General features: G+C 38.7%; 1 protein-coding gene across 1 annotated transcript in view; it reads left to right on the top strand.

Annotated features, from left to right (window-relative positions):
• Positions 1-15,262, top strand: part of LOC133651928 (laminin subunit beta-3-like) — a 36,941-nt gene that overhangs the window by 5,847 nt on the left and 15,832 nt on the right. The window contains exons 4-10 of the mRNA XM_062050178.1: positions 6,792-6,906; positions 8,222-8,295; positions 8,414-8,605; positions 9,977-10,040; positions 10,103-10,272; positions 10,347-10,467; positions 10,533-10,721. Coding sequence (XP_061906162.1) covers positions 6,792-6,906; positions 8,222-8,295; positions 8,414-8,605; positions 9,977-10,040; positions 10,103-10,272; positions 10,347-10,467; positions 10,533-10,721 — 925 coding nt within the window. The remainder of the gene's footprint in view (positions 1-6,791; positions 6,907-8,221; positions 8,296-8,413; positions 8,606-9,976; positions 10,041-10,102; positions 10,273-10,346; positions 10,468-10,532; positions 10,722-15,262) is intronic.

Here is a 15,262-nt window from a genome sequence, read left to right as displayed (position 1 = left end):
TTTGGGTGACCCCAAACTTTTGAACGGTAGTGTTATATATATATATATATATATATATATATATATATATATATATATATATATATATATATATATATATATATATATATATATATATATATATATATATATATATATATATATATATATATATATTGCCAAAAGTATTTGGCCACCTGCCTTGACTCACATATGAACTTGAAGTGCCATCCCATTCCTAACCCATAGGGTTCAATATGATGTGGCTCCACCTTTTGCAGCTATTACAGCTTCAACTCTTCTGGGAAGGCTGTCCACAAGGTTTCGGAGTGTGTTTATAGGAATTTTCGACCATTCTTCCAAAAGCGCATTGGGATCATATTAGATCAGACCTTTAGAGTAGAATACCACTGCACAGAGGTCACATAATATACTGTAGACTGGGTATTAAAATGAATACCAATGTTCAGAACTTGGTAACTTGGTAGATTGCTATAGTTAAGGTAGGAGCTCATTGAATATTCTGAGCATCTTCTTCTTGGAGACTTCCCTCGGTGGTGGCAGAAAGAGCTGTTATTTAAAATGACTACGGGTATGAGTTTGTGGATGGCACGTTCAACCCCAGGAGGCTAGTAAGGCAAAGGTGCAAGTGAAATGACAGACGTGCAGTGAAGCAGTGCTACTTTTGGCTGGACTGCAATTTGTCAAACAGTCTGAGTTCAGTGCCAGATCTTCATGTTGCAACTGCACTCTTTCACCAAGTTCTTGGCCACGTCAACAATCCAGACCATTTGCAAGCTCAACACAAATCTATCACGCACTGATTTTGAAATAAAGGCCTATTGCAGTGTCAATGATTGACCTCCTTTTATATTCCTTTTATATTGCATTATTGTATTGTAATTTCACTTATGCTGTGGTACAGCCTTGTATATTGGATTATTTTCCATAAGTATTCAACATAAAATCTCACATAATGACATAGCGAAGAAGGTTTTTAAGTCTCAAATTAGAAAAATCAAATATGCCATGTACGTAGAATGCATTAGTGTTAAACTAAATGCATTGGATGTGATCTGGCAAAGCACACACTTGGTGAAGCAAGTCCCACACCCATGAAGTCAGGGGAAGGAAATACACCAGATAGTATACTTGGGGCCTAATCTACTAAAGGTTTGAGTGTATTAAAATTAGGGCTGCAACAATGAATTAGATTATAAAAAAGCTTTGATTTACTATATTCTGTTGCTTCCATGAATCGTTCAGTGTAACTAATTTAACAAAAATATAAAATCCAGACTGCATGGAGTGCAGTGCAGAACTGTAAATACACGGACAACGTTTCTTCATGGCTGCTTTAATATAGCACACTTGAGAACTGTGGTGTGTGTGTGTGTGTGCCGTCATCTGTGTGGCAGCAAACAGTGTAGATTTTTTAACAATATTTATGTTAATGCACACATGTTAAAAGTGCAATTTCAAATTCGATGATGTGCATTTATTAGAAAAAAAAAGAATGATGGTTGGGGCAGGCAACAAATCTGTTCTTTATTTAAACTATTTTACCTAAAATACGCATTATATCTAAAAAGTGTTTTATCCGATTACAATCAAACAAACAAAAAAATCTATAGATTACTCTATTACTAAAATAATCGATAGCTGCAGTCATAATTAAAATTTTAAAGCGCATGTTGTTTTTGGGCTAAGATCATAATGGGATGATGAACAAGATAAAATCCAAATAACAAGTACTAAATAGTGTTTGCAAAATAAAAGATTGTTTGTGGGTGTATTGCGGATGATTTACTAAGACTGTGTGTACAATTAATTGGTACAAAAGTGGTGCAACACGCCATATTTAAATGTCAATTTTGCGCGTACTCCCAGCTGTCACCATGGAGACACTAATTTCCCTCCACATTAACGTTACAATGCTTCATCCTGTGCTGTTTTGTTATGTTGCGAAACATGGCGCACACAACTATAATCTATACCACCTTATCTGCATTATAGAAGCGCGATCTACACAACAGAACCTATTCTTAGCATGCCAAAGATGCGCTCCCGTAGACCACACCACAACACCGGTGTTCATGCGAGTCGAGCTCTTCATCGAAATTCATGTACCTGCTGCATCTGCGCATGTATATAAATCCATGGAATGTGGAAACGTAATTGCTCCTTTAAGAAATATTTTACAGGAGTACAGTCGTTTCACTAAAAAACGCTGCATTTTTGTATTTTGTCATTTAATTTACAATATCCGGTCTACAAACTATTAAACGATCTAATGTACAATGTATTAGGTCATAGTTTATTGTGAAAATGCCACAATATTTGTGCATGACTCTACCAGTTTGCGCACTCTTTAAAAAAACTTTGTAAATGTACATGCATAACACTTTCAGGTTTAATAAATCACATTGCGAGCGCTAAATAGCTATATTTGCATCTCAGCAATGGAATAGAATGGAATCAGCAGATCAGTTTTGCTTGTGCTATCAAGTTGGCACATGTTTTAATATCAATCAATCAAAATGTCTTTATATAGCCCTTAATCCCAAGTGTCTCACAGGGCTTCACAAATTTACAACGACATCCTTTGATTTAATCCCACATCCGGGCAAGGAAAAACTCAAAAGCAGCAGTTCTTAACCTTCTTGACCTCAGGGCCCAAGCTGAGGAATAAGAAGAAACATTGAGAAGGAACCACAACTGTAGCAAAGTGGAGTCGAGTGGTTATAATTATTGAATTGTTAAATTAATAGATAATGTGGGAGATCTCAGCCAGGCCAGCCCACAGTTGTGCATGGAAGACATGCAAACCTTTAATAGGTCAGACTCCATCTCTTTAAAGTCAGCTTCCATAGACATATTTTCATACCCTATGAAGCACAAAATGTTTTCTTACAATATTATATTGATTTGTTATGTCTTAATATCAATTTAGGGGTAACTCAAGGACAATTTCCATAAATCCACTATGTAAGGTGTCACTGTACTGCAACTAGTGTTGAGCAAGGCAGTGCAAGAAGTGGACAGTTAAGAAGTGGAACCCTTTTTTTTATACTTAAGTGGCAAGAAACTTGATGCACTTGAAACTGATCATTTGAATTGCATTGTTTTTTGACTCAATGTGTGCGATGAATTATTACTGGGTCATCCTGTCTACATGTCTATAACTTGTATTTTAAGCTGCATTTTACATTTATCACTAAACTATGTTATCGTAATATATCGGAATATCTCGCTATATGAAAATACTGGATCGTATCATGACTCAAGTGTCGGAATATGTATCGTATCAAAAAGTTCTAGTCCAGTTTGTACACTGCCTTAGTTGTGGTGGTCCTGAAGAAAATAAGTGGTGTAGAACATGAACAGATATAATGATTTAGCAACAGGACTTAAACTTCAATCCTTGGTTCTGTTGGTTTGTTGTTGTTTTCAGATTGTAAAGAATTATAATAGTTTGTTTTGTTTGACAAAACATTTGTGTGCCTTCAAGTATGTGCATCTCTAACAAAAATACAATTATTTTGTACTAATGACTATTTCCATCACTACATGAATGGCTTTCATTTCCACATATTTTATGATAAAGTAGATGCCAATCTCATCATCGTCAGTTTTTTTTTTCTTTTTTTAACCAAGCAAGGATATATGACTTACTGTGACTATCATCTTTGGAAAAGCAGAAAAAAATGACCATTTGAACTTGGTTACATTTTCCGGACCATGCTGGTGTCTGAGACACGTCTCGACATTTCTGTTCCAACAATGAACAAGCAGGCATGAACTTTTCCCTAGCAGGAAAGTTGCCATGCTGCCGACGTGCCAGAGTGTCGGTCACGTGACTCACGTCCCACACGAGAGGATTTACCGAACATTGACTTGACTGACAGCAACATCAGCAATTGCGGTTTACTTATTTACTCATTATTTTTACACACATTTTCAAATCCAATCCAACTTTAGTTATATAGCACGTTAAACATACCCAGTGGACCAAAGATCTGTACAGAATAATGAATAAAATAGACTTAGACTTAGACAAACTTTATTGATCCACAAGGGAAATTGTTCCACACAGTAGCTCAGTTTCAACGGATGGAAAGGGTAAGGATGGAAAGGATAATGCAGGTATTAAGTAGACAAAAAATGTACCATAGTAGCAATATAAAATATAACATATATGTAATATTTACATATTATATTTACAGTATATAATCAGTGTTGGGTTAGTTACTGAAAACCAGTAACTAGTTACAATTACTAGTTACTTAATTTCAAAAGTAACTCAGTTACTAACTCAGTTACTTACATCAAAAAGTAATGCGTTACTGTGAAAAGTAACTATTTAGTTACTTCTTTTTTTGTTCTTTTTTTTTAAAGCTCCCATTAATGCCCTTTTAGCCTTCATTTCAGTACTGTTATTGCACTTGAGAATAATACAATGTGTTGATCAACTTGACATGCATTTTTATTTTCATTTTAACATTTGCAACATAAAAAGGCATTTCTCCTTTCTTTAAACTTGGACCAATGACCATTAATAAAAAACAACTGAAAGTGCAACATAAGAAGGCACATCATCTTCCTTGAAACATAGGTAGTGAAATAAAGCCTGACATCTGGAGTGATGCTGCTGTCTTCCACACTTGGAGTCATGGATTGTAGAATCCTTGTTTTCAGTGGCAGGATCATTGACACAGATGGTGAAGTTTCAGTTCTCAGTGGAGATGTAACACTTTGGAGGGGTTTAAGCACCTGGATGACCTCCTCTGCCACTCTCACATCATCGTCAGACAGGTTGATGATGTCTTTGACATTTTTCTTCAGGGTCTTGTGGGTCAATGCAGAGTATATACTGTAGCTGCTTGCTGCTCCAACATATAAGTGGAGGCAGCTTTAGCATTTCTTGCTTTGTCTTAAGCACATGAGCAGCTGTTGTGCTTGGAAACCTCCTTCCTGATCTATCCTATTGACTGAGATTCCCTTCTGTGATGCCAAATCCCCTACATGTGCAAAGCACCTACCTGTGGTCCCAGTCCTGCCTCATTCACTGCATTTATTTGATTTTTGGCATTATCACTTGTGACTGGGATATCTTTATCTTCCATTCCTCCACTGCTTGTGTCAGTACCTGCGCAAGGTGACTCTTGTAGAGGGGGCGTGTCTTCTCATCTGCCAGTCTGCTGTGATGAAGTGAGCGCTTATCGTCACATAGTTTCCCTGGACGTGCACCAGTCTGTCGTGAGCGCAACAGATGATGCTCTGAATAGTTCATCATCCACAACTTTTTTCTTCTCCTGCTCATAAAGATCTGGCACAATCTTATCGCTGAAGTGGGTGCGCGACGGGATGTCGTAACGTGGCTCAAGCACGTTCAGCATGTGTTTAAAAGCCTCGTCTTGCACAACAGAGTCTGCACCTATAAACACACCGATTAAATGGCGCGGGGCGTTCAAGCTCCTCCGTTACTCCGCTCGCCATGACCACGCTGTGTGTGGACTGAACGTGCATGCGAACAACCTTTTTGTTTTGTTTTATATATCAAACCGCGGATCACGTGTGTGCCTCCCCTTCCCATACCCACACCCAGACACACACACACGGCTCTTTTTTTCTCTCCGGCAGGCGACAGGGGAAGATTTAGAAGAACGACACCGCGCAGCGCATCTGTTTCTAGCCGATACTACATAAAAAATAACGTAAAACAACGCAGTAACGCATCAAGTGGTAACGGTAACTGAGTTACTGAATATAAAAAAATAACGCGTTAGATTACTAGTTACCGCCGAAACTAACGGCGTTACAGTAACGCGTTACTTTGTAACGCGTTAGTCCCAACACTGTATATAATATATACTGATATACTATATTATTATTAGAGATGTCTGATAATATCGGCCTGCCGATATTATCGGACATCTTTTTTTTAAATGCTTTAAAATGTAATATCGTAAATTATCGGTATCGTTTTTTTTTATTATCGGTATCGTTTTGTTTTTTTGTTGTTGTTTTTTTTTAAAATTAAATCAACATAAAAAACACAAGATACACTTACAATTAGTGCACCAACCCAAAAAACTTCCCTCCCCCATTTACACTCATTCACATAAAAGGGTTGTTTCTTTCTGTTATTAATATTCTGGTTCCTACATTATATATCAATACAGTCTGCAAGGGATACAGTCCGTAAGCACACATGATTGTGCGTGCTGCTGGTCCACTAATAGTACTAACCTTTAGCAGTTAATTGTACTCATTTTTATTAATTACTAGTTTCTATGTAACTGTTTTTATATTGTTTTACTTTCTTTTTTATTCAAGAAAATGTTTTTAATGTATTTATTTATCTTATTTTATTTTATTAATTTTTTAAGAAAGGACCTTTTCTTCACCATACCCGGTTGTCCAAATTAGGCTTAATAATGTGTTAATTCCACGACTGTATATATAGCGGTATCGGTTGAAATCGGTATCGGTTGATATCGGTATCGGTAATTAAAGAGTTGGACAATATCGGAATATCGGAATATCGGATATCGGCAAAAAGCCATTATAGGACATCCCTAATTATTATATTATATTATATTTTTAAATAATACATACAATATATAACAAATATGGTGAAGATGCTGATGGTCCAAGGTAAACGCTGTACATTAATATTACATGACTTCGTAAAACTACTGTAGTTGTTTGTACTACATTCCATTGTACAGTATTTTTCCTATATTATATAATATTCCAATTCCATGCCTAAATAAACACACCACTCTTTTTCTCTGTGTTTCTTTCAGAGGGCGATGAGGTGTTGTCCATGTGACTCCAGAAATCCAGATGGTCCGCTGGCACACACGTTACAGGAAGTTCTCTCCACTGCTGGACCAGAGAGATGGTGGCAGTCTCCGAAAGGTTGGTATAGACAACAAATAATAATAATTTACCCGTAATTAATTATTCATTAAAACAGGCATTGAGTGGACTCACGAAAGTTGAATGTGTTTAAAATATAATGAAAAATAGGTCTCAAAAGTCACACAAAAACTGAACTTTGCATCCCACTAAAAATATTTTAATAATGTGTGAATGTTATGTCCCCCTTGAAAACAAAATTCTGCATCTCAAGGGGCTATCCTAAATAAAATTGAACTTGAAGTAATGTAATGTTTTACTATGTTGGGTTGTTTTGCGTCATATCTTGCAAGACGTCATGACGTGAAATCAGAATTCACTCCTCTGTCCTGGCTCCTAGGAACAATACTGTGCCTGACGTGACATTAAAGGTCTGATTTGTTTTTGTGCCAATATTTAGCAGGTTTATATGTTTAGCAGGTTTAAAATGTGCATGAAAACTGGCACAGTTATGCACAAATTGCTGTGCCGTGGTCAAAACTAAGTGTTTTTTTTAATGCAGTTTGTTTTTCACATAGGCGATAAAAAAAAACTTAATGCAACATGCATTTTTAATGGATGGATCATTCCAGCTGTATGGCGTTAGATTAGTGCCAAAATCAGTGTGCTTAAAAAAGACTCAAAAAGACAAGGCAAAAAGACGCTGCACGTGGACTCTGTGTGCACTCATGATTTTTGAATTTTGTTTTTCTCTTTCTCTACACGCGCGACATTCTTGGTCTAAGACAATCAGTGAGAACACGTTGTGTGTCCCTTGTGAAGAAGATTAGAGTCGTTGGCCAAAACAAGCTAATATTCGTGTTTTTTCATTTAATATTCACTGTTTTACATTACAACCTATTAAACAATGACATTACCATTTACTATGATGTCGTGTGAACATGACAAGCTTTGGCGTGCTAAAAAGAGGTTTGGTTGTTTAGATTGCGCTTCAATAGTGCAGTAAAGGTGGCACAGCTTATAGTTTGGTGCTGTGTGTTCCACAACATAACACAACACTACAGGATGGAGTATGTAATGTAAATGTGGAGGGAAAGGAGTGTTTACACTTTTATATTTAATATCAATTGTACCTGTATATGCAGTCTTTGTAGATCACATGCAACACACCCACTACAACTCAAGTACACACAATTGTGTAGTTTGTACACATTATTTAGTACTTTTTATTTGGGATCTTTGTTGATCTGGCCCTAAGTTGACATGGTAAATAACGGCGTACACTGCAATGTACTTTTGTGTTCTCCCAGAAGAAAAGAAAGGTTGATGTTATTAGATAGATGTTGCATGTGATCTTCTATTCTTTCTCCTGTAGACCTCCATCCGGTCATGCTTCAGTTGGACTTCAACAATGTCTTCAAGCTGGACAACTTAATGCTCAACTTCAAGGTGTGTGAAAACATGCACAATTTCTCACATAAGCTTCGGCATGAACATTTTACCACATTAAATCATTTTTATTATTCAATGATGCATTTTTATTTATGAATGGGATTTTTGCATGCAGGGACCACGTCCCAATGCCATGGTCGTGGAGAAGACCATGGACAACGGCAGGACGTGGCAGCCGGCCCTCTACGTGGCCGCAGATTGCCAGAAATATTTTCCAGACGTTTCCACCGCCAGTCCTGTTACTTTGGACCAAATCTACTGTTACAATCTGCCCCCTATTGGAAACAACCCATATCAAGATCATACAGTAACTACATACTATCTATACATCTATCTATACATCTATCATCTATCTATTTATCCGTCTATACATCTATCTATCTATTAATCTATATGTCTATCTATCTACTGTATCCATCTATCTAAATGTCTATCTATCTGTCAAGGATGTGAATCTTACAGCTCAAGCTTTAATTCGATTCCGATTCTTAGAGTGACGATTTTATTCAGCATTGATTCTTGATTTAAACCGATTCTCGCAATATACAGTACAGGCCAAAAGTTTGGTCACACTTTCTCCTCATTCAATGCGGGGTTTTTTTATTTTCATGACTATTTACATTGTAGATTGTCACTGAAGGTATCAAAACTATGAATAAACACATGTGGAGTTCTGTACTTAACAAAAAAAGGTGAAATAACTGAAAACGTTCTATTTTCTTCAAAATAGCCACCCTTTGCTCTGGTTACTGCTTTGCACACTCTTGGCATTCTCCCGATGAGCTTCAAGCACACCTGTGAAGTGAAAACCATTTCAGGTGACTACCTCTTGAAGCTCATCGAGAGAATGCCAAGAGTGTGCAAAGTAGTAATCAGAGCAAAAGGTGGCTATTTTGAATAAACTAGAATATAAATCATGTTTTCAGTGGCCTAGTGGTTAGAGTGTCCGCCCTGAGATGGGTAGGTTGTGAGTTCAAACCCTGGCCGAGTCATACCAAAGACTATAAAAATGGGACCCATTACCTCCCTGCTTGGCACTCAGCATCAAGGGTTGGAATTGGGGGTTAAATCACCAAAATTGATTCCCGGGCGCGGCCACCGCTGTTGCCCACTGCTCCCCACTGCTCCCTTCACCTCCCAGGGGGTGATCAAGGGTGATGGGTCAAATGCAGAGAATAATTTCGCCACACCTAGTGTGTGTGTGACAATCATTGGTACTATGTTTTCAGTTATTTCACCTTTTTTTGTCAAGTACATAACTCCACATGTGTTCATTCATAGTTGTGATGCCTTCAGTGACAATCTACAATGTAAATAGTCATGAAAATAAAGAAAAGGCGTTGAATGAGAAGGTGTGCCCAAACTTTTGGCCTGCTCTGTATATTTGGCATGAGAAAACCTTTCTACAGTTACAGGTTGCAAAAGCGCTGCTTGGTTGCGTATGATGTATACCCACAGTGAGTAAGCAAGGAGGTGGCCTACAAAACATCTTTTAAAAATTAGATTCTTTAAAAAAAATAAAAAATGTATCGATTATTGAAAATGACGAATCAATTCAGAATCGTAATAAATTAGAATCTCGATACAGATGTCAATCAACATTTTTTCCAGCACACCTGCTGTCCATCTATCCATCATCTGTCTGTATTCACCTATCAGCACTATGCTCAAATTTTAGGTGGAGATCAGTCCGTTGCGTCAATATTCCTACGTTCCAGTTCCCACCAACCAGAAGATTAAAGGTAAGAGTTTGTGTTTCTTGTGACTTGAAAGATGTCCTCCTCATCAACAGTTTGTTTCCCAGATGTGTCCGCCTTAACGGGCCTGAGGTTAAAGCTGACCGATTTGGGCGATGTGCCGCGTCTACCAGGCCGAGCCCTCAGTAGGTTTTTCGCGCTGAAGGAGATGAAGGTGATGGGCAGCTGCCTGTGCCATGGACATGCCAGCCACTGTCTGCTGGAGGCCAACAATAAGGTTAGAGTCAGGTTATTATTATGATTATGATCATTGCTTGACTTTCTGTGCTTAAACGTTGCTGTGAACAACAGGTCAGCCCTCAGTGCGACTGCCAACACAACACTGCTGGCATCAACTGCGAGCGCTGTGACGACCTCTACAACGATCTACCGTGGAGACCTGCGGAGGAGAGCAACACGCACACCTGCCAACGTCAGAAAACGTCACTTACTTCACAAACTTCAGAACCATTTTTTTATTCCTTTTAATCTCCCCAGGTTGCGAGTGTAACAACCATGCCCAACGCTGTCATTTTGACCCGGCGGTGTACGAAGCAAGCGGGCGGAGGGGTGGCGGTGTGTGCGAGGGATGTTTGCACCACACCATCGGCCCAAAGTGTGACCAGTGTGCTCCCGGATACCAGCAGAACCCTCAAAGCCAGATGGATCGTCCCGATGCCTGTTTGCGTAAGCACACGTAATTGGAAAAGTAAAATACGCGTCCAAAATACAGTCATTTCGAAAAAACTATAGCCGCAATTTATTTCCCACGCTTTGAACCCTGCGGCTTATACAATAATGCAGGCTGAATTGGGTATTTTTTCCGGTTTCACAAGCTTCATGCCGCCAATAAATTTAGCCTGGTCATATGGGTTGTCCGGATACAATATTGATATCAGAAAAAACAAGTATCGAATGATATCGACTTGCATGTAAAATGGCCGATATAAGCTCCGATACAAGCAGTCATGCAGCATGTTTACTTGTGCAAAGCTGGACAGCCAATTAACATCTGAATGTCCTCCAATAAGTTAAAGTCCCAACGATAGTCACCCACACACTAGGTGTGGTGAAATTATCCTCTGCATTTGACCCATTCGCACACAAGGTTGGGCTTTTCTTCTGTTTTAGTTAAGTTTTTGCAAAAGGTATACATGTTAGGCTATAGGCTGCTAGGAGCTAGCAACGAAGCACACAATTGCACACAAGCTAGACATAACGTACTAAGTATCCTTCATTGAACAATAGAGCAGATCAAAAACAGCACATTTGTCAATATAAGTGTGGAAGTCACTTCCTAGCAGTCCCACTGTCAGATACGGCACAGGAGCCAAGTGTGCAGGTTTAACAAGGTTTTAATGTACATATAGTTATCAAAAGTCTTTCTCCAGCAGAACGTGACCTTTCAGTCACGTCCGTATTCTCTCTCTCTCTCTGCTCCCGGCTGCTCACAGTTAAAGACAACAGATGATTAGATTACCACGTACCACCTGTGAAATGTAATCACCTGCCAGCTGTGTCTCGCCGTCAGCACATGCCCCGCCCCTATCCGATGGTGCTCCGCCCTCAACACCATCGACAGAGGCGGTGACCTTTGCTCCTGCAAGCGCGCTGATCACACTCTCCCTCCACAATAAGTCACTAAGGCAGAAGAGTATTAGAAAGTATCCAGGAACAAACGTGTCCGCATCATCCAACTTACTGCGTCAAGAGTTTAACTTTATGAATTATTTTGAATGTCACCAAAACACAAAAGCATATCTGTCATAAGGTTATTATTTTCAAACTTACCAATATTATCTGGGTTAAGGTTATGTTCCACACTACAAAATGATAAAAGTAAGTACTTTTATGCCATAAGTTTAATGTTTTTCATACTGACCATTGTTCTGTGTTTGACTAGTTTCACTTGATCAAACCTTTTCTAACATTTCACACTGCAAAATAATGAAAGTATGAACCATATGATTCCTGCTGATATCATATCGGTATCAGCCAACACTTAAGGCTCTAATATCGGTACTTACATCAAACAAATGAAATTGCCGAATAGATCCCGGCAGACCAATGAAATTGTTTACATTAGATCAAACACATTCACACAGTCATTCAATCAGCCATTTTGCAAGTTGTGCACTCACCCTCAACAATGGCGAAGACAAATGCCTACGATGCAGCTTTCAAGTTTAAGGCAATCGACCTGGCTATCACAAAACATGCCCAACTGCGGCCTAAAGACATGCTATATATATACAAAATAAAATTGGCTAAAAAAAAATTAGCTTAAGAGTCAGAAAGTTATGGAACAATATGGTCAGGTATTTTCAAAATGCACTAGGTATATCAAAACATCTTTAAAATGTTTTCAACTCGTATGTCTTAAGTAGGTCTATCAAAGTTAACTCGTTAACGCCTTTTTTTTATATATATCGCACTTAGATGCAACTGACCAGCCCACCCTGAATTACTCATAGGCAGATCAATCATGCAATTTATTTTGAATGCTCCCTTACCTTCCCTGCGGATGTTTACCTGAAAGGTGTCGCTGTATGGTTAGTGATCAGGTCAATGCCTACACCAGTGCAAACATATCCTTATTATTATTCACTTTGGGGTATTTTTCTAAGTTAATTTGAATTACTCGAGTGAGTAATAACCTGTGATTAATCATGACTAATCTGAATTTAAAAGTTTGATCAATCCGATTTAAATGCATCATTTTGACAGCACTATCCTTAACACATAAGAACACTAAAGATAAGGAAACACAGGCTATGGTATCATATTTATATTTATTTTTTGCTCATGATGTTGACCATATCATTTTTAAAGTAGTTATGGGCCAGGGCAACAAAAACATGCAATTAGGTTCCTAAAACAATAATTTTATGTGTTTTTGTTGACACTGTCTATGCGAGGAAATGAGCTCCAGTTCTGTAGTGGAGAGGGGACGCCGTATCGAGTCTGGAGATGGAAAATTGTGAATTCCAAGTACAGTTTGTTATCTACATTTTAGTCAAAAATTTATTAATATTAGGGGAAATGACTGCCAGATTCATTTATTCATTTTCTGGAGCAGAAAACACACAACGAGAACTAACTACCTGCTCAGTGGCCTTGTGGTTAGAGTGTCCGCTCTGAGATCGGCAGGTCATGAGTTCAATCCCCGGCCGAGTCATACCAAAGACTATAAAAATGGGACCCATTACCTCCCTACTTGGCACTCAGCATCAAGGGTTAGAATTGGGGGTTAAATCACCAAAAAATGACTCCTGGGCACGGCCACCGCTGCTGCTCACTGCTCCCCTCACCTCCCAGGGGGTGAACAAGGGGATGGGTCAGATGCAGAGGACAAATTTCACCACACTAGTGTGTGTGTGACAATCATTGGAACTTTAACTTTAACTTAACTTGTTAGAGAAATGTCAGTCATCTGGACGCTGTCCTTTAAGTCATCCTGCAGTTATTAAATTATACAACGGCATTGCTGAGTAGACTGTTTGTCCAATATTTTTTTTTTCTGTCAGTTCAAATATGTTGACACGTACACGGACGGCACATTCTCTCTCTCTCCACCATGAATCTTTGCAGTGATCGCCTCCACACATTGACCGCGGTGCAGCCATTAGTATGTAACTGTGACAGTTTGCACCTATGTTCATAACATAGTAAATAAAGATGCAAAACAGCGGTAACAAAACAGTAAACACTGCTAAATTATTATGTTTGCATCTGATCCACCCAGTATTGTAGGTATTCATTAAGACAAACACATTAAATCGCTGTTATGCTCATTTAAGAGGCGTATTCCTCTTATGCACAAGCTTAGTAGATTAGCTTTGCGTGCGCTATCAAGTTTCAAGTGTTATCAAGTGTTTTGATACACGCAAACCTTTACTAAATCAGATCCTTAGTGCAGTGTTTTTCAACCTTTATTGAGCCAAGGCGCATTATTTTCATTGAAAAAATCCAGAGGCACACCACCAGCAGAAATCATTAAAAAATGAAACCCAGTAGACAATAAAAAGTTGTTGTCGCAATTGTTGGATATGAATTTAAACCATAACCAACCATGCATCACTATAACTCGTCTCAAAGTAAGTGTACTGTCACGACCTGTCACATCACGCCGTGACTTATTTTGAGTTTTTTGGTGTTTTCTCGTGTGTAGTGTTTTAGTTCTTGTCTTGCGCTCCTATTTTGGTGGCTTTTCCTGTTGCAGTTTCATGTCTTCCTTTGAGCGCTATTCCACGCACCTGCTTTGTTTTAGCAATCAAGAATATTTCAGTTGTTGCTATCTTTTTTTGTGTGGACATTGTTGTCATGTCATGTACGGATGTACTTTGTGGACGCCGTCTCTGCTCCACACGCTGTAAGTCTTTGCTGTCGTCCAGCATTCTGTTTCTGTTTACTTTGTAGCCAGTTCAGTTTTAGTTTCGTTCTACATAGCCATCCCTATGCTTTAATGCCTTTTCTTAGGGGCACTCACCTTTTGTTTATTTTTGGTTTTAGCATTAGGTACCTTTTTACCTGCACACTGCCTCCCGCTGTCGCCTGCATATTGTGATCACGACAAACCATTTTCGTCTCACACGACGTGTTCCCGATATCTACAAAGCAATTAGCTACCGGCTTCCACCTACTGATATGGTATGGTATAACATGGTTACTCTGCCGAGCTCTCGACAGCACTGACACTCAACAACGGCACATTATTTGCAGATTATAACTACTGGTTTGCAAAAAATATTTTTAACCCAAATAGGTGAAATTAGATCATCTCCCACGGCACACCAGACTGTATCTCACGGAACACTAGTGTGCCGTGGCACAGTGGTTGAAAAACACTGCCTTAGTGTATTGAGTTTAGATTTATCATGAACAAGGTAACATTAGACCAATTAGTAACGAATTACCAAAAAAAAGTATTCGGTGTGTGTATCTTTGCATGTACTGTGTGTACTGTGTCTAAATAAAATAAAAAATTTAAAAAAAATAACTGGGATTTATATAGCGCTTTTCTAAGTACCCAAAGTCGCTTTACATGTTAAAAACCCATCATTCATTCACACCTGGTGGTGGTAAGCTACTTTCGTAGCCACAGCTGCCCTGGGGTAGACTGACGGAAGCGTGGCTGCCAATTTGCGCCTACGGCCCCTCCGACCACCACCTATCATTCATTCATTCAACGTTCATTCACCTGCTAGTGAGTGTTTGTGTTTTTGCTG

Source organism: Entelurus aequoreus, linkage group LG01 (genome assembly GCF_033978785.1).
Source record: "Entelurus aequoreus isolate RoL-2023_Sb linkage group LG01, RoL_Eaeq_v1.1, whole genome shotgun sequence".
NCBI classification, from domain to species: Eukaryota; Metazoa; Chordata; class Actinopteri; order Syngnathiformes; family Syngnathidae; genus Entelurus; species Entelurus aequoreus.
This window is presented reverse-complemented; position numbering and strand designations above follow the sequence as displayed.